The following is a 26,585-nucleotide window of genomic DNA, read 5'->3' on the forward strand; positions in this document are numbered from 1 at the left end:
CACGTCGTTCCCCTGCGCTGTTCGCTACCTCGCCGTGTCTCTCGCGTCGGAATGGACCGGCAGGCCCACTCTAAACATCCCATTGTCTTGTCCGTCTCTCGGTCGCGAATCGCCGCCGATTTTTTCCCACCGACATTTGTCAAGCCTCTGCCTCGTTGGGGAATCGGCCGGATTTGAATTGCAAAGTCGTCGACGGACCTCGTCCTCGGATATCCAACGGCCGGATCGCGGATCGCCCAGATGGAGATGTCGTTTAAGGGTTAAAACCGTGATCCTCTCTACACTCGTGCCCTTCCCCTTGATCCACACCCACGATCGATCTTCTATTCGATTCTTCGAGAGCATCTTCGAGAGCTATGTCGTTTCGTGATCGTCGATTTCCACAGAGTTTCCGAAGTTTGCAGCGTTTCTCTGATCGCGAGTTTTGGAAATACATTACCTATTTTGTGATCACGAATCTTCGTTGCGGGATTTTGATTAAAGATTTAATCAAGGATCTGCAATCTTCGTTATCTTTCTTGAAACTCTTTTGCAAAAAAGGAAGGAAAGATTACATAGGTCTAGCGTTACCTAGCTCGTTAACGATCGATCGTTGTCGGCCATTAACAACGATTCCGTATCGAAGCAACGGTTTCCTTGCCCGTAGCGGCGGTGATGGTGCGGATGCCCGTAGGGTGGTATTCAATCGCGTCACCTCCGCTTCTGTCAACCGATGCCTCCTCCGAACGATCCTCGGGGTTGTCGAGTGATTGATACGAGGTTGGACGGTGGCTAATGTGCCTTCGCGACGAGGAAAGAAAGAAAGGGGGGAGGAGGAAAGACGCGTGGATCCGAAAGGGAGGGACCACCCTTCGGGGGGCTTTGAGAGTGGAAGGAACGATCGTCCGGCGGAGGCTCGTTAGTCAGGGCCGTATCAGTCACCGAGAACTACCCACCCATTTTTTGCCCTCACTTTTCCTCGTGTGGACGCGTGCCCTTAAAACCAGCTAAATTCTCTGTTTGTTCTGTTTGTCCCCGTTGGAGCTTCCTCGGGGGTGGCAATCCTTTTGACGAGTCGTAGGATAATCCTTTACAGGTTAGGCTGAAATCTTTGATCATTGTTCACGTAAAATCCAGCTCGAATAGAGTGCTTACTATATTTTGTGCCCTTTTGCATAAGTATATGAATATAACCTTTTATCAGTTAGGCAATTTGCATCAACTCTGATGATTCTTACAAGTATGGATTTTTATAGATTAATATTATAGTATAATAAGTATATGAATATAACCTTTTATCAGTTAGGCAATTTGCATCAGCTCTGATGATTCTTACAAGTGTGGATTTTTATAGATTAATATAATAATATAATAAGTATATGAATATAATCTTTTATCAGTTAGGCAATTTGCATCAACTCTGATGATTCTTCTAAGTATGGATTTTTATAGATTAATATAATAGAGTATTTACTATATTTTGTGCTTTTTGCATATGAATATAATCTTTTATCAGTTAGGCAATTTGCATCAACTCTGATGATTCTTCTAAGTATGGATTTTTATAGATTAATAACTGAATGGAGTTCGAATAGAGTGTTTACTATATTCTGCGTCCTTTTGCATAGGCCAATCCTTTTCCTTTTCTACTGCACTTTATAAGTACGGATTTTTATAGCTGTACAACTGAACGGAGTTCGAATAGAGTTCGTATATTTTATTTTCTTTTTCCTTTTGCACAAGCGTATAAGAAACCGTGATACACTATTATTTGAATGAAAATATTCTCGAGAGAATAACCTTTGATACGAGATTATCCGTTGCGCTTCACGAGCAAGTGAACTTGACGAGTCCAGTCCTCCTTTAAAAAATCCTTTAACAAAATTCCACCGCGTTCTCGAAGCCCGTTTCTCCCGATTCCCGGGGCAGGCAAAGGAACAGCGTTCGGGATAGATCTCGACTCGATTAATTATCAATTATGGATACACCGTGCGCAAAAAAAAAAAGAAAAAGAAAACGATTCCCGATTCCGTTTCCAAAGGGGTCTCCACCACCGCCCCGCCGATGGCTTTTTTTCCTTCTTTTTTTCCATTTCGCCGCTCGTTCGAAATCGATTTCCGGGAACCGGGGGACTTTTCAATGCAATTAAAAGCGGAGAACGGGCGCGCGGTGTTTCGATTCCTTGAACGACAGTCGTAAATATCGCTTAGGCGCCAGCCGGTGCCACAAATCAGCCGTGTGTGTGTCTCTCTCCCATCGTGGTGGCTGCTGCGCCACTGTATCGCGCAAAACCTAGAGAGAAACGTTCGTCGGACGGCGTAGGTTGTTTCCCCGGTTTCGCCACGGAACATAGGGGACCTCTCTCTCTCTCTCCCTCGACGGGCAACGCTCGATCGAGCGTTGAACGAGGAGAGGAGACAGGCCTGCCTCGAATTAATATTCGGCCGGCGATTTAGATTTAGAACACGAATTTGCTGATTAGTTTCTCTCTCCTAGCGCCGCGGACGACTGCGATACCACCACCACCCGTGTCCCTCCATAAATGCCCCGCGCCTCTCGACTCGAGATTCGGTGGCCGAACCTTACTTACTTACCCCTGGAGGGTAAAGGAGGGAGGGGAGGGGTCAAACAGGAGGGACATTTGTCAGACTTCACCCTCCAAGCGCGACAAGTGCGCCGGACACGTCTTAATATATGCATTCAAACGGCCGATGAACACGACTTTACGACTTGTTCACTGTTCGCTGGATGACTGTTCTCGGGGAAAATGAATTTGTTGCCGTTTCGAATACCAAGTTCCTTGGGGAGGGGACTTGCGGTGGATTTTAAATTGTTTCGTTTATCGACATATTAATTAATCGTTGGCAATCGTTATTGTCTTTTCAAATTAACCTTATCACAATTTTAATCTTTAACCCTCGAAAGGAATTCCAATTCCTTGTTCACTGTTCGCTGGATGACTGTTCTCGGGGAAAATGAATTTGTTGCCGTTTCGAATACCAAGTTCCTTGGGGAGGGGAGAGGGAACTTGCGGTGGATTTTGAATTGTTATTAAAATCACAATTTTAATCTTTAACCCTCGAAAGGAATTCCAATTCCTTTTTTGAATTTCTCGAAAGAGAAGGAACAATATGTACGTGTCCAGCGATTCGACCGATTAGACTTGTGGATTAACGAAGGCTCGTGGCTGTCAGTGTCGCAGGATAGCCCCGTTTTCGTTGTCAGTAAGGGAGGAAGGCTCTAAGTGAGCTTTATCCTCGTTTTATCTTGTTTTCTAACCACCCCTCGATCTCGACTGTTAGGACGAGCATCGGTCATCTAGGCGCTCCATTTAATCCTGGTGGAAAAGAACCCCCCGTGGCGTGGAGACAAGTAGGGATATCCTGCGGGATAAGAGAAAGGAGAAGGAGAAAGAGAGAGATTGGGGAGAGGCGGGAAACCGGCGGGATGTCGCTAATTCGACCCTTCGAAACTTGACCTGCTCGACTTTCTCCTAGTCCACTTCCACTTTAATTTACGACATTATTTTCCACGAATCTTTTTAATTGTCCGTGGCTAATGTCGCCGTTTAATACGGCCTCCATGCGTACACTCGCGTACCGGATGTATCTTCGAGAATGATGGATTCGTTCGTGAAAAAAGAAAAAAGGAAAAAAAGAATTATCCTCGGAGGAGAACGCTGATGGATCCCGAGATCGGATCACGGGCGAGTAGATTGTACGTGCTTTGATTAAACATATTCGTGGAATATCTTTGAAATATCGATTCGATAAAGAGAAATATAAAGCGATTTAATCTACTTTTATCTCTCTGTCGCATTGTCGTCACACTCGGCAGTCCATATTTTTGTGTACCAAAGAAGAAGACAGAGATAGAGATGTCTCGCTTCATCTCTCACTTAACGTTTAAACGTAAATTGCTTGGGAAATAGACATCAATTTTCGTATAAACGTAATAAGATACGATTGTATTCTTCTAACAACACAAATGTTTAAATCAACTGGAAACACCATTTCCGTTTAATTATTAAAAAAGGGTTCCTTTTTGCATATAATTTATTCCTGCATTTTATTTTCCTTAAAAAAACCACTGTTCAAATCACTGTTCAGCGTATAATTTATCCCTGCAACGGTTTTATTTTCCTTAAAAAGCATCGTTCAAAAACGAGTCCGCATTATCGCGCGATTGCGTTCGAAGTTGGCGTTCGAGCGTTATTAAAACATTTCACGACAGGAGGAACGTTTAAATTGGCTGGAAACCACGGTTCCTTGTTTAATTAACCCGCCGATCGGGGGATCCATTAGCGGTGTCGGGGATTCCTTTCGATTTTCCGGGGAAGGCAAGGAGGTTGCCGTCCCGGTTGCGGAAACACACCAACCCGCGCGTAATTCCTCCTTCCTCCGCTTTTAAGCTCCCGATTACGCGCTCCTCGCTCTCTCTCTCTCGCGTAAGAGGATTATATTTTGACTTTGTTGTGGCGCTCGAAGACGTTCGTTAGCGAAATCGTTACGGCGACGATCTTCTCCTTCTTCGCGTCGTTAGACCCGAAACGAGAAACCGCGCTCCTTAGGATTTCGCTCCTAAATTCATCCCCTTCCTCCTCCTCCTCCTCTATTTCCTCTTTCTTCGAGGACGTTCTTCGGATGCAAGACGAAAGTCTTTTTTTATCCCATCGTTCGAGGAAGGATTGGGAATTTGGGCAGGTAAACGGATGAAATCGCGCAGTTTATGGGGGGAAAGGGAAGGAGGAAAGAAAGAAAGGTGGAAAAATCATTATTTACTCGATGGCGGAGATTGCGGAGCGTGGAACTGGAAGCATATTCGGGCGAGGGTTGGACGAATGCTTGGAGGGTCTGCGGGAGAGCCATCAATCTTTCATTCACGGGACGGAATTCGAAGTTATGAATGAAAGTTGCGAAAGATACGATGTCGCGCCGCCTGCCTTTTGCCCCTTTAACGCGCCTTCGATTTTGATCGAAGACCTTGAGAGATTTCGCACCGAAATTTTCTCACTCGACGAAGGAAAGAGCAGGAAATTTGTTCGAATGGATACGATCGGTCCTCTTAATAACATGTATTTTCATCGATCTCGACAATTATCGAGAAGATGAAGATAGAATGATACTCGTTAATAAATTTTAGATAATTGTCGATAATTATTAAGAAGACGGGGGAGAGACACCGTTCAAAGGAAACGATGGTGTGGATCATCGGAAGATTTTTGCACTTGGGATGCTTTTTCTTCTCGATTGAACTCGGTTTCCCAGAAACTTGGGGATTTGATTTTCTGGAACCGAGCAGGCTTGGAAGCTCGTCGATCATCCGATTTCACGGAGTAGTATGAATTTCCTGCAACTGTCCCGCCCAATTCCGTTTTTTCCCTCCTTTTTTCGCCGATTTTTACCCCTCCCCTCCTCCCCCGTACGTGTCCCTTTCTTTCTTTCCTTCCTTCCTTCCTTTTCCTCCTCTTTTCCCCTCGCTATTAAGCCCATCTCTCTCTCTTTCTCCCCCCTTTCCCTCGTTTCTGTGTCATGCCACCTCTTCCCGCGGGACGTCCGACACGGCTGTCCGTGTATTCTTTTGATTTATCGACCTTAATTAGTCGAGGATTCTATGAAAATTGCTAATGCGGATGCCCTGCTGCGTTTCTTTCGCTTCCTACGCGCGTATACGCGTCGCCTCGGATTTGCCACGAGCGTGTTAGACACTCGTGCTCGCCGGGAAGCGGTTTTAAAATTTCATCGATTTCTCCCTCTCTCTTCCACGACTCCCGCCCTTGTTTCGTTACTGCCTTCGTTTGCTTCGGCGGGGAGGGGGAGGGTAGAAGAAGAGCGAAAACGGAGAATATTCGAGGGCCGTGTCCTCAGGTGGCCCGAGGAATTTTCCGATTAATTTCACGTAATTGATTTCACGCGATGCGATCGTCGTTATCTTCGATCAGAAGCAACTGGACGGACGCCTCGATCGATTAATCTCGAGCGCGTTGGAAGAAAATAAAGAGGGTGAAGGGGAAGCGAAGGAGACCCCCTCATACATCGAATCTTCTCGGCGGAGAAAGTGGAAGAAAAGTTGGATTCCTCGGCCCACGAGGGATTTCGGCTCGGCTCGGCCCGGCCCGGCCCGTTTCCATCGCGGCGCGCGATAAAATCCTAAAGGAGAGAGCGGGGGTTGTCGAGGAAACTTGTCGAGAGTTGATCCAGTCCAAGTTTTTGCCCTCCCCTCCCTTTTCGACGCCCGTTTATGGTTTCACTGCCCTCGGATGGCACTTTAGGGAAATACACGAGCGCCCCCAGACTCTATTGGCAACCTATAAGTACGAGCCTATTGTGCGTTATTAGCCAATAAAACCCACTTGCTGTGTTTCCTCGAGACACGCTCCGGAAATTCCTCCTCTTGCTCGCATTTTCTTTATGCATATATGTGTATATACACACTCCCTTCGCACGCTTTTTAAAACTTTTTCTCCTTGCTCGTTGTTTCGCTCAGCACCTCGCCAATTATTCAGAAATTGAATCAGTAACTTGTGAAAAAGTTGAATTTTAAAATATTTATAATTAACGTCGTTCAGCTCTTCGGCTAAATTACACGGTGTAATATTTGGCCTTCTCTTTTCATCGCTCGATTCGAAATCTTTCCATCTTGTTTGAAAGTAAGCGATCGATATTTCCACTTCCCTTATTATCATCCACCCCCCCTTCTGTATATTTATTTACCAGATCGCTGGAACAAATTTTTCGCTTTTGCCAAGTTAAGAAAGATATGTGATCGATATATCTTCGAAAGGGTTGATTTAACGGAATCGAGGGTTAAAAGACTTGGATATATCCCCGATCCTCCCTACGCATCCCTGATTAGCTTCGAGTTCCTCGTATTTCCGATTAAACTCGATAGCGAACGAGATCCTATCGTGCACCCCTCGTGCACCGTCCTCGGTAATTGGAGGCCCGTAAGGGTGGACATTTGAATTCATTCGGAGTAGCTCGTTCCTCTCGACCATCCTCCCTCTCTACAAACCAAAGTCTAACTCCGTTTCTCTTCTTACCATGCTGTAATTAATCTTCTTTTCTTCCCATCGCTGAATAATTCCATGAAAAAAGCGTTATTATAGATATCCGTGAAACTCGTACTTCCAAGAATCCGGGATTAACCCTCGGCCAACAACTTTGAATCATTTTTACACGCGAAGAAATTTGTTGGGTATTGAAATATTTTGTGCGAGGACTCAATCCCAGCAACGTGCACCGTTCATTATTCTTATTTTTCATCTCTCTGTCGTCAATTTCTCGATAGAATAGAAATTTCGTTACTGTATTCCATATTTTCGGAAACTTTGAAAATAATATTTCTATCCCCACGGCTGTCAAACCAGCAGTTTGAGATAAAATAATCTAAATCACTTGATTTTTATTTGATATTATTCCGCGCTTTATAAGATTATAGAGCAAAGAGTTCAGAAATTTATTTCAAAAAATTCAAACACGAATAAATATTATCGTCGGGCGGAGGGTCACCTCACGAGTTATCAAACCGAGCGCGAAGAATTCACCCACAGCTAATTCTTCGAAATTATTTTAAGATTGAAACTCTTTTTCTTTGTAAGCTTGTGTTAAATCAACGCATCCAAAGCTAATCGCTGCGCCTCCTCCAGGTGAAGGTGGTCTCGAAAAGGGGTATTTAGGGGCTTTGGCGCGAAGGTGGACATTCGAATCCATTCTCTCGAGGAAGGGGTGGTTTACCCTTGGGCGTAAAACTGTCTGAACATGACGCAACGCTCCTGAAATGCCCGGATAGGAGCAGTTCGGAGCTGCCCCGGTTTTTGCTCTCGCCGGCCAGCCAACAATGGCCGCTTCTTACGCGGCTCTGGTCACCGTATATTATTAATTACTGTATTAATCTCGCCGACCGTGAGCAATCTATTATACACGGGGATAAGAGGCCTGCGGCGTCGTCGTCGAAACGTCGTCCACCCTCCTCTCCCCCTCTGCCCCCTTCTTCGATCCGCGACTTCGTAACTCGGACGAAGAGGAGGGGTGCGTCGATGTAATCTGACCCCCGCCGCTGGTGTTAACGAAGGGCTGGGCGTAGGAAAAGGGTGTTAAAGGAATCTTGAAATTGTCCGTGGCGCTTCTCGAAGGGGTGGAGGGTTGAGGGGATCGATTTTATTCCCCTTTTTTCGACTCCTCTTCTTTGATTTGGTTGGAAGATTTTTGGAACTTTTCGAACTCTCTCTCCCTTTCATTTTGCGTCGCGAGTCTCCTTCGAAGGTTTTTAAGGGAGATGGAATGCGAATAAAGAAGAAGATCTTCTTTATCTATATCGAAATCGGTGCACCGATGATAATATTCTCCCGTTTTCTTTTATTTTCAGGCTTATGCGCGGCGTGCATGTTGGCGAGAGTGGAGCAAGAACGTCTGGAGAGCCTCAAGTACGACAGAGCGACGATTTATATAAAGTGCGTGGAGGATAACGAGGATACGAAGTCGGAGAACGACTCTGAGGTAAGGATCTCGTAGGTAAGGATCACGAAATTCGGGGGGTGGAGAGTCGAGTCGAGTGTTGTACGAAATTATTATTCGATTTCGAAGCAAGGAAGCGGCGTGGACGGATTTCTGTTAATGGCCTAGGCGCCGAGTCACCCGGACCGTTGTTGGAACCGGTCCACCGGTTCAGATTGATGTCGGTCGATAAGGAGATTGGCCCCGTTCTCGTTCATTTCTCGACGATAATAATCGTCATTACGTTTTCGAGGCTTAAAGCCACAGCTGCTGCTTCCTCTCTCTCGTTTCTTCTTCTTCTTCTACTTTTTCTTTCCCTTTATTTTTTCTCTCCTTTTGCTCCTCTCGTCTCGATATCACGAGACGAATCGAGGAGCGACGTTAAAGAGTGTACACGATTTCACGATGTTTGAACGGTTTCTTTTTTGCGGTTCCGCGCCAAGATGCCCGCGAAGAGACCGAAGCTGGAGAACACGAGGCCCTCGAGGACCAGGCGGAACTTGAAGGGATCCCACGAGCTCAAAGTTTCCTCGGAGATCACGTTGAAGGAGCTGAAACTGATGGTGAGTGTTTCTTAAATTTTCCAACTCTCTCCCATTCTCTCTCACCTTGTTAATACGTTCGATACGACCGATATTTCAACAGAGAGCCTGCAAGCCTACATCCCCAAGTATCACAGATCCAGAAGTCGCGCGCTGTAAAAAGGAAAACAAAAGAAAACGTGTTAGAGATACGATTTACGATTTCTCAGAATCCGCGATCGGGAGGAAAAATTCCACGATAATAGATTCTTCCCTTTGGCATCCGGCCAACTAAACAAACATAATTTCCTCCATTTTAACGCGTTCCCCGTTCGATCGTAGTTACCGGGAATGACAGTGATCGCGGTATAATTGAATGAAATTACTCTCGCCGTGTTTTTACGAGGGATCGTAAGGATCGTTTCCTCGGGTCCGAGGAGGGAAAAGGTTGGTCCCTCCTAAAATCGGACACCCTGTAAACCAACCTCTCTCTCTCTCTCTCTCTCTCGCAACTCAGCTCTCCTTCGCGGTGGACGAAAGTAGTAAATCCGTAGTTATGGCTGGTTAGCATATGCCCGAGCCCCGCCGGTGTGCTTAAACTATTAAGCGTATTTATATTGCGAGGCTGTGGACCATCTCCTTCTCCTTCATCCGAGGCCACCGGCAAAAAGCCGAAAGAGCATAAACCTCGCGCTAATAACAGGCCTTCTCCGCTTCTCCACTTCGCTCCACTTCGCTCCACTCCCGGCCCTTTCATACCGGTGGCTCTTTCCATCTCCTCTTTTTCTCTCCTCTCTCTCTCGCTTTTTCTACGCGAACAGTTTTCGTTACGGATTCGTTAACGAATAGAAAGGATACGTATATGGATGTTGGATGTATGTCGCAGTTTCGAGATTTTGTTTTTCGGGAAAATTGAGGAGTTGGAGAAGAGGATTGTGGAAAATTTGGAGTTTTCCTGCAATTAAGTCGGAAAAGTCGTTTAAGAAAGGAGTTTTGGAAGGAGTTTGACAATTTTAATGTCTGGAAGGATAAAAAGGGTTCGATGAATGAGAGGTTGGAAGAAGTTTTTAAAAGACTGCGGAATTCTACCGCTAGAAAGTTTAAAATATCAAGAAAAGAAAAAAAGGGAAGGATTCTCAGCGATGAAAAAGTTTCCACGTTAAATTCACCTCTCGTACTCCCATACGAGAATAAAATTAACACGCATCCCATTAAACCATCCGCGAAGAAGGAATTTTTAAAAAGCCGGTTTTACATATTAAAACTACCGTTCGGTTGGTAACTTCTAGCTCAGCCACTTATATTTTATTGCCAGTCCGAGAAGGACGAGACAAGACGAGCGATCCACCCCGCGGTATCCATCTCTCTCGCCAACGTTGCTTAACGAATTTTTCTCCCCGGGTTTCCCGCAAAAAGCGAAGGAAACCTGGCAAAAAGGACCTAGCAAACTGGTGGCTCGTCTCAGTTTTACCGCAATAATTGCCACTCTCCTCCTCCAGTAGTAAAACTCTTAAATTCAAGCCGGCCGAGATGCCTGTGTCCAGCCCTATTTCCCTGCCCATTGAATTCTCTGATCGATGGATCGGCAACGAAGCGCAAACAGTCGGAGATTAGACGGCTCGAACGTTATTTGGCCGATCGAGCAAAGGGTGCCGGTTTCTTCCACGACAGGATAGGATAGGATTTGCGTTTGACAGGAATGGGATAGTTTTCCAATCTTTTTGCCGGTTGGCAAAAATCTACGAATTTCATGCTCGGATGCGGACAAGTCCCGAGCAAACCGGGCCGCCGGTGCGCTTCGCTCCTTTTACGTAATAATAATCGTCGTAATAATAACGATCGCCACCTGTAAGTATTACTTTCTACTCCGTTCTGTGTCACCAACCTTTCCTCGCTTCTCTCAGTTTTTATCTTTTTTCTTTTTTCTTGCAATCCTCTCAACCGAGGATTGGCTGTCGCTTTTTTCGTCGCGCGAAGCCGAGCTCGGTTTGGAGAAGAATTTTGCCGAGTTAACTGCACTGTTATCGTGCAAAGAGGTTTTAATATTTTTCAAACTGTTCATCGATATTGCGCGTACGGTTTCGTGCAGAGCTTAACGAGGAAGTCTCCGATCTCTCTTTGGCCGTGGATTTTTTTCTTATTCTTTCACAGCTTCTCGAAGAATGGAGATCTTTATGTCGAAGTGTTGGAAACAGAGAGGCGGAAGAACATCTCTCGCGCGATGTTTGGCTCGATATCGAGTGCAATCTCACCTCGTCGGAGGATGCGAGGAATGGAATCGATGATTCATCGACGTGGGTGTAACGGAACTAATTTTTGGAATTTAAAATCAATTTTACAGCGGACCATCGTTTCTTGCCGTGTCACCGCGAGCTCGATCGGCCCATCATAGAGACTCCTAACTCGCACAAGAAGCGATTCTTCTGTAAATTGGATCCGAAGCGATGATCAACGGTGGATAGTGTGTTCGAGGCTCCAACATTCGCTTTGTACTATTCCTTTCGACGTTTTATCCAAAATCTTGCCCTCTTCCAATAAAGAAGAGAATCAATCTCGCAATTTTCTCGATGAAAGAACATTACGAAACGCTTGGATAATAACGCGACTTCCAAAGTTCATTTTTAAATTCTCGCAATTCTTCTTATAAGAATAATTCCGATTGTTCGATCGAATTTTCATTCAAAAGACGAAAGAATAAATACTTTTCAAAATTCATTTAACACTCTTACAATTTTTCTTATAATTCTAATTCTAATCGTTAAATCGAATTTCCATCTAAGAGATGAAAGAGTCAATTCATAAGGGAGCAATATTTATTTTAACTTATCTAATAACACATAATTCAGTTCCCAAAATTCATCACTCTCGCAATTCTTCTTATAAGAATAATTCCGATTGTTCGATCGAATTTTCATTCAAAAGACGAAAGAATAAATTCATAAGGGATCAATACTTTTCAAAATTCATTTAACACTCTCGCAATTTTCTTATAATTCTAATTCTAATCGTTAAATCGAATTTCCATCCAAGAGACGAGAGTCATCTCATGAGGGAGCAATATTTACTTTCCAAAATTCATTTAACGCAATTTTTCTTATAATTCTAATTCTAATTGTTAAATACATATATAATATGGATGATCCTTTGACGGACGATTTAGCTCCACTCTAACCAGGGCGTTTCGCGTGTGCGCGTTCCTCTCTTTCCGCGCGTTCGTGGCTGTTACTCGCTCGTAAAACAGAAACCTGCACGTTTAACCCCGTTCGTACGGGGAGCCGGGCGAAGGGTAAACCGTTTCTCGAACGCGGCTTCCACAAATTAAGCAATTATCCGGACGCATGCTCCGCGATTCCGAGTTCGAGGTCCTTTCCTCCTCCTCTGCTTTCTTTCCGCTCCTCCGCGGCTCTCGCTCAGAACGGAGAGGTAGAGGTTGTTGGAATTTTCTACGTTCCGAGAATTCGTCGTTTTCCTCCTCCAAATTACGTAGATCCATTAATTTTCACTTAAATGTCGCGACAAGTTTTTTTTTTGGAAATATTCGTATCGATATCGAAATTTTATTCAATTAATTAGAAAAGCAGGGAAGAAAATTTTGTTTCATCTAACGCGCGAATAAGAATTCTTTTAATATTATTCTGACATTTTATGAACGTCACGATTTAGGAATCAAGAGATGGAGAAGTTCTTTTTTGGAAATTTCAATTAAATTTTAATTCAGAGATTTATGAAGGGAGGGATTTATCTGGAATATCGTTGTTGATATTTCTTAATTCTGAAATTTTTTTCAGACCATGCAAATTTGCGGCGCTGGACCTTACGACCAACATCTAATGCTGGGTGAACACGAGCTGACCGATCATAGTCAAAGCCTCGCTGCTCTTGGTATATTTCCCGGAGCACTTCTCACCTTGAAGGTAGGGCAAAGCATGATAATTAAGTATCGTTTCCATATCGCGTGAAAAAGAATCGAGCCAGATTTTATCCCGTAACGAGATCGTTACGCAATTAACGAACAATCGGTCCAGGTAACGATACTCTTTGGCTAATAAGAGAGACCCTGTTATCCCCGGAATCGCATTCCTCGAGTGGAAACATCCGAACAAGACCTCTTCAGGATCGAAAGGTCGATCGAGGCAAGAAGAAGGTCCTCCGAGAGGAAGCAGAGAGACCCTCCGCTTCCTGTTCTCGATTTGTTTCTCTCTTTCTCTACTTAATTTACCTCTTTTTAATCTTATACTTCTCCTTCCTACATTTTTCTCCTTTACATCATTCGCGCGAATCATTATCGCGACCGTTAATCAATTTAAGATTTATCCTCGATTTATCCGTTCCTTTTTACGTCGATCCATTCTTCCATTATTTCGAATCGTTCGAACGCTTCCAAGTAAGGAAATTGCGTTTAAATAGCACCGCCCAGTCGTTCTCTCTAATCACTCAAACCCAAACGTTTCATCGAAAGCAATCTCACGTGCGCTTATTTAAAAAAAAAAAAGAAAAAACGACCCACGTAAAGAGATTCGATTCGATTCGTTTCGTTTCGTTTCAACGAACAACAAGGAAGGATAACAGAGAGAGAGAGAGAGAGAGAGGAAAGAGGGGCGTGTTCGATAAATAGATAGCGGTATTCGTAAATGTGTATCTCGCATATCTCGCGGCTTAGTCAGCCGCATTCGCCACGGCAGACCGTGATCAATCCCTACGTTTTTCACCGCGGATATGTACTTTTTCCTATCGAAACGCCGAAACGGATTAACGCATTAGCGGCCCGGATTTCAAACATCTCGATTCCGCCGCCAATTTGATTTCTCTTCGAATCGTGGGATCGGGCCGGCCAAGTTTCGGACAGATTAGATTTCTCGAACAGAGATTTCATTATTGATTCCATGATCCAACGCGACGAAATGACACATTTACGAAAACCTATGGTTGTTGTTCCATCGGTGCTCTTTCGAGCACTTGTGTTTATCGTTTATGTATTTCGATGATAACATTCGATATTCAACATTTACGAAAATTACATCGCGATTACTCGATCGTTGAAGAAAATTAAAATGATCTCGTGAAAGAATAATTATTTAGAATTATCCTGGATGGAACATCCGTCGATTTTCGTAAATGTTGAATATCGTGTTATCATCGATCGATCGATGAAAAGTGGAAATTCCATTTGAAATATCCAAAAATTACATGGCGATTACTCGATCGTTGAAGAAAATTAAAACGATCTCGTGAAAAAATAATTATTTAAAATTATCCTGGATGGAACATCCGTCGATTTTGATGTAATTTTAATCGAGAAAGTGTTAGGAAAGAATTTCATTGTCGATTCGATGATGACACGAAAAATCGACGATTAACGGATGTTCCATCGGTGCCAGGATAATTTTAAATAATTATTTTTTCGCGAGATCGTTTCAAGGAAGGGGAAGAGTTTCACCTGGTTTTAATGCCAGATTTTGGAATGGAAAATTTCGTTTCGAGGATCCACGGGCGGAGCGTTAATTGCAGTCGGTATGATACGTGGGGGAAGGAGAGGTTACACGGGGGACAGTGACAAACAGATGCAATTTAGATTTAAGATCAAGCTACCGTTTCCCTTAAGCCGGAGACAATGGATAAGTAACGCCGGCAATGGTCCAAGATAACGGGAAGACCGCCGATTTTGTCTTGGGATTAGCCGAGAATCTCGCCTCCCGAGATTAGAAGCGTTAATTGGCCTCTTAAATCGGAGGAGAATCGCCTCTCACAAAAAAATCTCAATCCTTTCGATCCTTTAGCTCAAATTTAACCTATGATCGCTCTTTTTCTCTCTCGAAAATGAAGGTGAAATTTTAATTTTATCGTGAAAATATTCGTAAATTGCGAATATTATCGATGTCCAGGATACCGAGATCCAGATTATCGAGATATCGGTGCAATTCTCGAGCGTTCGATCGTGGAAAAGGGGAGATTTCTAATCCGATCGCGCAATAAATCGGAAGCATCGTCACGTAGAATAAAACGGAGAAGAGAGAAAGAGGTTGGAGGCGAGAGATTCGCGATTGTTTCGCGGTGGGCCACGAAGGGAGGATCGAAGATTCAGCCAAAAATTCGGCGGACGTGGCCGCCGTTTTTGCCGAGTCAAAAGCTGTCGCCGCCGCCGCCGCCGCCGTCGCTTCTCGACGAAAGAAAAATTCCGCTCCTCCGTTTGGGACTGTCCGAATAATTCCGCCGTTCCTCGACGTTCTTTCGTTCACGGCTCGCTGATTTTGATACGAAACTCCAACGTTCCGCGCCAACGTTTCATGCAACGGTTCAACACGAGCCATTCTTCTCTCGATATTCCAACAACGGCTTTTCCTCTCCTTCGATTTATGGGATAAAAAGGGAGGGGCCCGCATTGATAATCGTCAATTTGAAATTGATAAAATATCCACAAGCAAGTATTAAAATATTATCGCGCAGTTATTCTGAATTAATTTCACGCATTTCAATTTAATTTGCGAAAAATTCCGACGGCAAGCTGCTACAAATCCTCGCGTGGGAAACAAAATCGAGATTCCAATTCCATTGTTTCAATCTTCGCGAGAACGAGGAACCGATTAACTTAATTTGAACGTCGATTTATCAATCTAATTTCGATTAAATTCCACGTGCGATTACTCGTGACTTGCAAACTAGATTTTACTAGGGAAGGTTTGGGCGAAACAATGGCGGACTCGCGCAGGAGCTTTTCTTATTGGTTATCCGCATAACTGCCAACGATTATCTTCTCGGTTACGGATTGTTCGGTTCAGCAACGATAGCGTGCTGTCGACCGCTTAAAAGCAGCTAGACTCTCCTTAAAAGGATTTATCACTGTCGTTGCATCGACTGTGAGGGGCTGATACTGTGCGCTTCGAACACTCGCCGGTTGCTATGATTCCACTCGTCCCGCGCCTCGGAAAATTTCCAAATTTCTTGCCGTATACGAAACCGAACACCGCCTCTCCGCCGTCTTTTTCTCGCTCTCTTTCTCTCTTAGCAAGGCTAAGTCGTGTTGGAAGGAATCATGGTCGAAGAACGAGGGATAAAAATGTTAAATTTGATTTCAACAGTTTTAACAAGAAGAACCTTCGAGTGAAAAACTTCTTCTTGGAAAAAGGTAAATTTTAGGAAGGAACGTAGAGACAAGATTTCTTGTAAAATTTTAAAATTTCATTCCAGCAATTTTCGAATCTTTTTCTTTTAAATTTTGTATCGAATTGTATCAAATTTCCGATCGAATCCCTTAGAAATCACATCTGCACTCTGAATCAAATCAAATTATCACCTATGGTAATATCTACGAAAGAATTTTAAGAAGGAAAATCCGCGTTAGAAACGGTTGGACTGGAGGAAGGTATTCTTAAAATACCTTTTAATCGATCTTCCTCGCCTTCGATCGATCGATCGGTCGATCGATCCAGCCGCTGGAGCAGTCGCGTCGTATATTGAACGATCAACGACGGTAGCGAGCGGCTACCGGTTCAGAATCTTGGAACGTACAATGATTGGGATGACTTGCCGGCTGAATCAGCCGCGGAACGTCTTTCGATACATTAAATAACGCCCCGTCATCGTTCGTGCAATAATTCAAGGTCGCGATTACAAAGTCAATACGTGTACGCGCGTCTATCTGCATCTCGGATTTTTTCCTTCTCTCCACCTCTTTCTTTTTGCATTTCCAATCATCCAGCCACATCTCCAGTGTAAAAGCGATTATGCAGCGATAGGCGTGGTCGCTTCTTCTTCTTCTTCTTCTTCCTCCACACCTTTTACGCCACTTCCGCTCCGACCGCGCTTCTTTCATCCTCACGTTTTTCGCATCTTCCGAATCTTTTGGACCAACGTTTGGGGAAGATCCTCGCGTTTCAATTTTTTCATTCGTTCCCAGATCGGATGCTGTTTCCATTTTCTTTTTTCTTTAATCTCATCGTTTTCAATCAAGACAGATATTTATTGTTATCCGTTTGTGTCTAATTGGTATTTTTTGGTATTTTTTATTTTTGGTTTATGAATATTCAATCTTTCGAATAATTTAGCGACTAAGAGATAAATAAACCGAATCTACTTATTTACGATTGAAACTGTAACGCGAGTCGGTATCGTAAGGCAAGGTCAATTTATTTTTTAAGATCTATAAATAGCTTGGAATAAAAAAAAGAAACTACGTACAAGGTAGAAAGATTAATCGATCAACTTCGATTTGAGATCTACGTTTGATATGAAAATATATATATATATACAAGATAGAAAGGCTGGACGAAGTCCAATTTCAATTCACCTTCGAGATCTACGTTTGGAGTAAAAAAAATTTTAATTAATTTCAAGATTTGCAATGAGAAATTATGGAAAACGCGTACAAAAGAAGAAATCTAGTTCGATTAGAACTTCAAGCTCTGCAATAAAAAAAGAAAAAGCGAAATTATCGAAAGAAAGAAAGCGAGGACGAAACTCTGATCAACAATGATGAACAAGATTCATGAAAAATTACGAAAAAGCTGCGATCAACGAACCTCAACAACTTTGTGCATTTATCGAACTCGTGAAGATCTGTGATCGTGAAGAAAAGGAAACGAAAAGGAAAAATAAAAATAAAGACGGAGGAGAGAAAGGCTAGACGAAGCGGAATCGAGCGACTCGGAGAATTCGAGCGAAAGAGGAGGAATCTCCGGCGAAAGAGGACGGAAAGGGGAGAGAGAAAGAGAGAGAGAGAGACGTCCGTGAAGAGAGGAAACTGGTAGGGAAAAAGAGGGAGAGGGAGAGAGAGGAGAGCGCGTCCAACGCGGACATTCGTCACACGACATCAAACGCGGCTGCCGACCGGCCGACTCTAAAGACTCCGCTCGATCAGCTATGAAGAGAGGGCGCACAGTGAGGAGGAATCGCAAAAAAATCGGGAAAAATGAGGGGAAGGAGGAAACGGCCGAGACCCAGAGCTTTGTAAGGTACTCTTGTTCCCCGCTCCACTCCTCTTCTATTCAACTCTCGATTAATCTAACGTTTGGTGGGGGCGCGATTTCGTCGCGACGTTGATTAACCCATTCGACGCTTCCAATGGTGTTTGCTCGGAGGTGAGGGGCAAATCGTGTTTTTCTCCCCTACAAAGAGAATGGAACAGTCTCTTCCTTATTTTCGCTCTCAATAATTCCAATTTCCAATTTTTTCGTTACGTATCGTTTACTTACTTTCGTGACAGACATATGGAAATAGTAGAGCAAGAGTAGAGGAAGGTTTGCCAACGCAGAAAATTGGAAACGATAGGTGTGCTTCCGAGATTCGAAGGGCAAAAAAGGCCCATTTCTTCGATATGGAATTAAATTTCTTCCCCCTCTCGATCATCCTCTCGATGCTGCGACCAATTTTACACGAAGTATCCGTTCGTTTAAACGAGTGTATGTGTGTGCATGTGTGCGTGTGTAATTTTGTCGCGCGAGGAATTTTTCGTGGCCGATTCAGCGGCCACGAAACGATCGTAACGGACGGTAAAAATGGTTTGCGGAAAATATGTCGAAATGCGCAATTATAACGCGTTTCGAAATACGCGCGATTATATTGAGGAATGCACGGGATATTAGAATATTACTATTCGAGTAACAATAACAAATCGGGCTATTTTGAAAATATATGCAAAATTTCGAAAGTAAAAGAAAGTTACTTCGATGTTCGATTTTATTTAACTTAATTTGCGCGGTTGCCAATCTTTACGTTGGCGATTATTTCTTCCGTTCGCTTAACCAGGTAACCAAAAGATAAAACGCAGAATTCTTCCGCGAAATTCCACCTCGTTCTTAACCATCTTTCGAGCTCGTCTTGATTATATAGCAATAACGGCCGATAAGAATCAATAAAATCATCGTAAAAGCTCTCTCAGCTTTAGTGCTCCAGGAATGGTATAATTTGGAGGGATGGCAACGAAAGATCGTGAAAATGTTCGCTTTACTGCTTTACTCCCTTTTTTTAAATCTGAAATTCTACTCCTCCAACTGTGCCAAAACGATCCACATTTCCTTAGAAGAAAGTTTCCTTTTAACTTGTTGTTCGATCGAGAACCTTGTCAAATCGAGCGATACCTCTCAAACGGCATCTTTCTTTTCAAAAATAGGTATATAACGGTACCCTAATATCACCGCTACGCCCGAGAGAATGAACGAATCGATCCACGGCGAAGTGAAATCACGCTTAATATACCGTGGCTTAATTACAAGGTTGGTGTGGGCCTAAATCGGCCTGTGAAAATTGAGCCATTATTAATCGTCCACTTTTACCGCTTACAGGAACATTGTAATCCAACCTTGCGTCTCCTTCTCTTCTCTTTTCTCTCCTCCTCCCTTTTTTCTCCTTTTCTTTTCTTTTCCTTTTTTTCCAGCCGGTCGGAAGACCGGTAGCCGAAGATCGGTAGCCGGAACACCGGTAATTATTATCCTTAATTGTCCAGCCTTTCGAGGATAAGATCGAAGAAAAGGGTTTCCTAAGGCGGGAAGATGGAAAGAGAGGGAGAGGTCCTGCTGCCCCCTTCCCCCTCCCCTGCGCCCAATCAGCGACCCCCGCTACCTTGACTCCTTTGGGCCCCTCTCGGAAATAAATCAATTAAGCCGATGCAGGCTTAAAAAGGCATCGTCATCATCATCGAGCTCAACGTCTGAAAAATAATCGAAGAGGATGGAGCGAGGATAGGGGCAGAGGGAGAGAAAGAGAGGGAAAGGGTCAGAGAGATCGGTTAAATGGTATTGAACGTGTGTTCGAGGTAATGATTATACATGTATCGCGATCAAGCATCTCGAGGAATATAAAAATTGGAATATGATTTTATGATACAGGGGATATTTGTGATGGCTTAATAAATTGGCCGGACGGAACAAGCGTAACGCGTTTTCTCGTTGAACGATGCAAGCGAGGAGAGGTATGGAACACTGCCATCTGTTCGATAGAAATGGATCTTGATAGATATTGCAATTGAGAATGAAGATTTTAAGCGTTTGGACGTTCGATTTCTTCTGGAGCATTGAAGATTTACTTACCTTTCTTACAACCAGCTATAATAAGAATATAAAATATTATCAATAGGAAAGCTCTTTCGAATGTTCGGATAATGGTCCATTTTTTCGGGCATTGAAGATCGAACACAATTATTATTGATATTATAATTTGATACTTTTACTATCAAATTATTCACGTTCTATAATCCCGAAGAACTTACGCGAAATATCCAATATTATCAATATTATCAATATTATTGATCCATTGGAAAGGAGAAAGAAGTGGAAGTGGATCGTTCGTAGTCGGACAAATTTAGCAATCGGTTCGAGCAGAAAGGCTGGATACCATTTTCGCAATCTTTTCTTTTTTTTCACGCCTATTATTATAACAACTGTTTGCAAAATTTGCACACAAGAAGGCGCAAAAAAGTGGCTGGTTCCCGATCAATTTATCGAGCCACGAAAAACTCTCTCTAAGAAGAGGAGGAGAGACTCGGAAGATGTCGAAACGATCACGCTTTGCTTTCCTCTTTTTTTACCAGGCTGATTAGCGCGCTATCGATGTTCCCCGTTTGCGTTTCACGCGTCACGATCTCCATTTCGCGCGTCGCGCCTTTCTTGCCACGTTCTCGTCGAACGAGAGAGCGGTCGCAAGAAAACGCGAAGTGTCAGTCCGCTCGAGGAAACGAAGGATTAACAGACGCGCGTTGTCGCGAAGGAACAGAAGCTTTCGCTCGAATCTGCAAACACTTTCGTCCTCTTTTTCGATTCGAAACTCTTTTTTCCCACATTTTCATCGCTTGCTCGATATCAATCGAGATTGTTATTATCGATGAAGAAACGTCAGATATTGTGCGGAGAAAAGGATACGACTTTTTCTGAAAAATTGCAAAGATTATTTATCCGGATAAACTTTATCGAGACAAGACAAACATTTTCACAGACGTGAGATCGGTCGGAAAGATTATTTGCAAGTTCGAAATAACAGAAAAATAAAGCTAATATTCTCACCCCTGCGCCGATTCCGCCCCGAGGAGGGTGGTCTACCCCCCCGCCTTGGAGAAATTCGGTTCACCATGAATTTTTCGATCGGCCAATTCCCAGCTGCGGCCAATATGAGATTCGTCCCCGGCATACGAGATTTTTTTCCCCTCCGCTCCAACCCCCTCGCTTTTTTTGTCGCCTCGTTTCGGTCACTCGCGATTCTCGCCTTCGAGCCGGAGCCTTAAGTTAATATTAATGGGGATATTTATGGCGGTGGGTGAACGCTGGTCACCGCGAGAGTACCACTGATAAAAGGAAATCTGAAAATGCCATGATTTATGGCCACGCCGCTGTTCCACCATCCCCTCCCTCCCGCTCCTCTTCTTCATATCGAAACTTCCCTTGAAACGCTGAATAAGTTATTGGGGGAGGGGGGGATAGGCGCTGCATTCGTCTTCCTTTTTCGTTTTCCCTCGACGGGAGGGAGGATCGAGGAAAATCGTGGAGAAGAAATGGCCTTTTTCGTTTCATTCTGTAATTATTCGAATTATGATCTGCGGAGATCCCTCGAAAGGATCGAGATGTTATGGAGATTCGAGAAAGAAATATCGCGGTCGCGATAGAATTGTTCGGCTCGAGATTCTTCTTGGAACTGCATCTGTTGGTTCGAAAGGAAGAAAACTTGGAGAGGGGAGGAAAGAAAAGAAAAAGGAAAAAATGGTAGGAGATCTGTTGACGAAATACGGCCGACAGGCGAGCCAGAGAGGAGCGGATAAAGGGGATCGTTAAATAGTCGGACGTTAAGTAGATCGTGTCTTCCAAACAACGGATAATTACAAGTCGAAACGGGGCGTTTTAAGTGCCATCGATAAAACGCTTAAGCGTTCTTCTTCCTCGACCGTTTCTCTTCCTCCTCGCCGTTTTCGTTGGAACCCGGAAAATATACAAGTTTTAACGATCGTATAAATATTCATCGAATATTTTCGAGGTGGAAATATTATCGAAACATTTGTCACTCCTCGATTCGCGATTTTTTTTCCTGCCTTTCGAGTGCTGATTGCCCAGCCAATTATTGTCACTAAGATTCTTGAACGCAAACTGAAAATATGGAAGAATTCCAGCAGTTTACGATTTATGGAAAATAATTCACGGCAGTTACGAAACTTACTCGGATAAGTAACTTTAATAATTTAACTATCGCGAACAAGCATCAAATCAACGAATAAATGTTATTCGAGGATTTTTCTTCAATTCCTTCAAGCCTAATATAATACAAGACAATCTTCTTATCACAATTCAAGAGACTCGTTGTTACATATCCCATTTTCGAAAGAATTAGATCTAATTCGCACCTCGCCATTCTCAATTATCATTTTCAAAGGACTCGAGGACCTTTCATATTAACATTGAAATAAAAAAAAAAAGGAAAAGAAGAGAAAAAGAGAAATAAAGAAGAAAATGAATTCTCGAGGCTGAATGGGTTAACGCAGGGTCGGTCCAATTATGCATTGGCGCATCTTGTAGCTGGGTCGCGGCTCGGTCTTATTGCGCTCACGAAACGTAAAGGAGATATTTACGGCCGCGTACACGTGTTCCCACATACACTCCGATCTATATTTGGCCGAGCAGCTAACCCTGAATTCCTGCCTCGTTTCTCGTACGTTGCTCGTGCGAGAGCTGTGCGGTATGCCAGCCTCCACAGGTTGCTCCCTCGAACAAGTGGTCCCTGGGTGCGTGCCGATAATACCAGACGCGTGGATCTCGTTAATCTCCCCGCAACATTCATTCCCCCTCGATTCTACGATTTTACCTAAATTTCGCCCATCTTTTAAACTCGGTCGGCTCGATTAATTTTTTGAAACCAACGATTCCCCGCCTCCTCGATCGTTTCGAGGCTGGGGAGGAGGGGGAGGGCTTGGTCTCGTAAAAGAAGGAGAGAAGAAACGCGAAAAGTGGTTGCTACCTCGTCGTTTGTACTCGAGTGTGATCGTTGAATATGCGACTCGACTTATTCCTTTGACCAACGACCAGGAAGAAACGCTATGGAATTTATGGATGCCTTTTAGAATCGTTGATCGGGATGCAATTTGTTTCGATAACACGATTTAATTGTCGCTTTTTTCTCCTATATATTTTATAGAGATTTAAAAAATGGTATATAAAGTATTAAAATTGACTTTGGACTAGGATTATTCGTTAATTCGTGATTTCCAAAAGATCGTAGCTTCTTGAAATTAAATTGCTATTGAACGAAGTGTAAGTTTCATCAACGAAAACGTAACTTAAAAGAAAAGCAAGTTAAAATTCAAATTTCTCCCTAACACGAGGCCATAAATCCGAGGGAAGTATTCACGCTTATCGGATCGAGGAAATTCAAGATAATAATTAAAATTAAAATTTTCTACGAGATCTATTCCTTAATTCTCTAAAAGATCTACCTTAAAATTAAATTGGTATCGAACCAAGTATAAGAGACGAATATAAAGCAAAGAATCGATTCAAAAGTCATCGAGAAAGCAATGGACGATTAAAAACTGGAAGGAACGTTAAGGATAATAAATCTGGATGAACGAGAAGAAAAATTCAATCGAATATCCACGTATAGAGAAGGATTCACGGGCTCCTCTCCTCTTGGCCCACGCACGTCCAACGAGAAAAATCAAGATAACAATAAAAATTGATTTTCTACGAGATCTATTCGTTAATTCTCTAAAAGATCTACCTTAAAATTAAATTGGTATCGAACCAAGTATAAGAGACGAATATAAAGATAAGATTAAGAATAATAAGAACAAGATTAAGGATAATAAATGGATGAACGAGAAGAAAAATTCAATTGAATATCCACGTTCGAGAGAGAAGGATTCACGGGCTCCTCTCCTCTTGGCCCACGCACGTCCAACGAGAAAAATCAAGATAACAATAAAAATTGATTTTCTACGAGATCTATTCGTTAATTCTCTAAAAGATCTACCTTAAAATTAAATTGCTATCGAACCAAAATATATATAACACAAAATAAAAAAGCTCTGACCCATCGAACCAAGTATAAAAGAAAAGAATCGATTCAAAAGTCATCGGTAAATCCGATTAAAAATCGGAGATTAAACGTTAGGAATAAGTAAAATAAATAAATCTCGATGAACGAGAGGAAAAATTCGCACCAAAGTGTCCCGGCTCTCGGATTCTCGGTCAAAGATTTCTCCCCCTCCCCTGCCCGCGCGAAAGGTATGGTCGCGAGGCCATAAATCCCCGAGGGAAGGATTCACGCCTTCTATCTGGCCTCTCCTCTCCACGCACAACGTGCAACGCGCGTCCTGGCCGAGTAAAGTGTCCGGTAGGTGGCGAGGGAGGGCGAAGAAGAGAGGCAGGTCCCTCCCGACCTCCGCAAGATTTGTCCCCTAATGTAGTCAGCTAGGCTCGGGGACGGGTGGATGGGGCTGGCAAGTAGGCGTCTAGAAAGTGAGTAATGCTCACGACAAACGCAGCCCCCCGGAGGGAGGGAGGGAGGGGGTTGAGCAGGGGTTGAAACCCCGAGAGAAGGAAGATCCCGCCAGATAGGGTGCTAAGCGACACGCTAAGACCGCTCACTATCTGCGTGTCTCCTCGAGGGTTGCTTTTCACCCTGATATCATCCCTTCACCTCCTCCTCCTCCACTTCTCTATTTCGACCTCTTTGTCTTTCCTCCCTCCGCTTCTTCTTTTTTATTCTTCTGCTTTTTGTACCAGAATTTTCTATCTTCTTCTCTCTTTCTCTCTTCCCTTTGGCTCTTCTTTCTCTTGTTTCTTTTCTTTTGTTTTGTCAATCTTGTATTTTTCTTCTTGTTTGTTCGTTTGTTTAGGGGTTTTACTTCGTTGGAGAAGATGCAGATGAAGGCTCCCTCTTTTTTGCTCCCCTTTGATATTTCTTTTCTTCTGCATTCCACTCGTGGAAATAAGTTTTCTAATAATAAGTTTTTAGAATATATATGTATATATATATATATATAATCGCAGAGCGCGTTTTAATAGGAATAGAAAATAATGTAAACGTTTGTTCTGAAAAAAAAACCTCGCTTTATACGAGCCCATCCTCCTCGTAATCTCTCGCGATCCTTAACGGCCCGCAATTTGCCAGGGTGTTTTCCCTCGACTCAGGGGATGCGAAGGGGAATCGGTGTTGAATTTTTCCCTCTCCCTCCCGTGTTCACGCTGGTGCAACCTCGAGCGCCTCGAACGAGTTGGTTTCTTTTCCTCTGACGTTTGACGATGTCCAAGCGTTGTTCGATGCTCGATCGACGAGCGAAAAATGTTTGGTAACGGGGACGAACGTGGAGCAGACACGTCACGTGGCGACGTCACGATAACGAGTCGGTGGAAAGAGTGGCTCGATTACCGCTCCCGGTCGTCATCGGAGGATGACGACGAGGAGGACGGCTCGTCGGATGAAGGAGGCCTTTGTGCCTTGCCGGAAGCATGGATCGGCTCTTGATGCGCGACGTTCAGGCTTAAAGTGCCTCTTTTCTCGAATCTCCGATGCCACCGTTTTCCACTACGTTGCTTTAACCAGCCAACACTTTGGTTAGCTCCGTTCGTCTTGCGAATTTTTTTCGTTCGCTCGAAATTTTCGCTTCCAACGAGCGAAATAAGAGGAGGAGGAGGAGGAGCGGATGATCTCGTTTCACGAATTTGAAGATCGACTCGACTAGCTTGGAGTCGGCCACGATTCCCGCACCAGATAGAATATTATCAAAAATTTAACCGTGACGAATCGCGGAACGATATCACAGAAAAACGGAGAGAAATCGGAGAGGATTGGAAAAAGATTGGAAAGGATTAAGATTGAAAAGAAAGGAAGAAAAATATTACTTCTATTCAAAAACTTTTCGTTGTGGATCGATTGTTCCTCTTCGAGGCTGCCCAGGAAGGGAAAAAAGAGAATGAAGAAAAAATCCAAAAACACGGTTTTTTCCCCGTAACGCTCCACTAAGGCGGAAAGATCCGATCGGTAAAAGAGTGTCGTATATCGAGGAGTGAAATCAACTCGTTCGTGACGGTGGTGAAAAGGTATGAAAAAGGAAGAGGAAGAGGGAGGAGGGGGAGGAAGGTAGAGATTAGACGGAGGAAGAAACTTTTTAGACGAGGCGTGGATAGCGAGGTGAGGCGTTATGTGTGGAGTGACTGATGAGTTTTCCGCTCGATTGGATAACGGGCGAGGCCAACACCCGCTCGCCTCTTCCATCTTTTTCCATCCACGCTTCGCCGTCCGCGCCGCTCGACCTAAATCTCGGCCGAGGCTGATGGATTCCTCGCTGCATTGCGGTTTCCGATAAAGCGAATCAGGTGTTGGTCGATTTTACACACCGGACGGTTTATGCCGATCCGTAAAATTGAAAGGATCGAAGAAAATTGCCTTCCTGCCACGGCCACGATCGCGCCGATGCGACCAATTATTCGTGGGGACTAGTTTGTTGTAGCGATTATATTTACACGGTGCATATCCACCATTCGATACGGGCGTGAACGGCGTGAAGGAGTAAAAAAATTTTCACCTTCTTTTCCCTCTGCTTTCTCGTCATCATTTCGAAAAACCCAATTTTCGCGACGATCCATCGATTAGCGATCGATCAATGTATTTCGTAGCTTTA

At 43.6% G+C, this 26,585-nt stretch overlaps 1 protein-coding gene across 4 annotated transcripts in view; it reads left to right on the top strand.

Annotated features, from left to right (window-relative positions):
• Positions 1 to 26,585, top strand: part of LOC108000684 (ubiquitin carboxyl-terminal hydrolase 48) — a 61,874-nt gene that overhangs the window by 23,200 nt on the left and 12,089 nt on the right. For all 4 annotated transcript variants that reach the window (XM_017061189.3, XM_062084527.1, XM_017061190.2 and 1 more), the window contains 3 exons: positions 8,347 to 8,477; positions 8,918 to 9,037; positions 12,784 to 12,909. In XM_017061189.3, coding sequence (XP_016916678.2) covers positions 8,347 to 8,477; positions 8,918 to 9,037; positions 12,784 to 12,909 — 377 coding nt within the window. The remainder of the gene's footprint in view (positions 1 to 8,346; positions 8,478 to 8,917; positions 9,038 to 12,783; positions 12,910 to 26,585) is intronic.

The sequence above is a fragment of the Apis cerana genome, linkage group LG14 (genome assembly GCF_029169275.1).
Source record: "Apis cerana isolate GH-2021 linkage group LG14, AcerK_1.0, whole genome shotgun sequence".
Lineage (NCBI taxonomy): Eukaryota > Metazoa > Arthropoda > Insecta > Hymenoptera > Apidae > Apis > Apis cerana.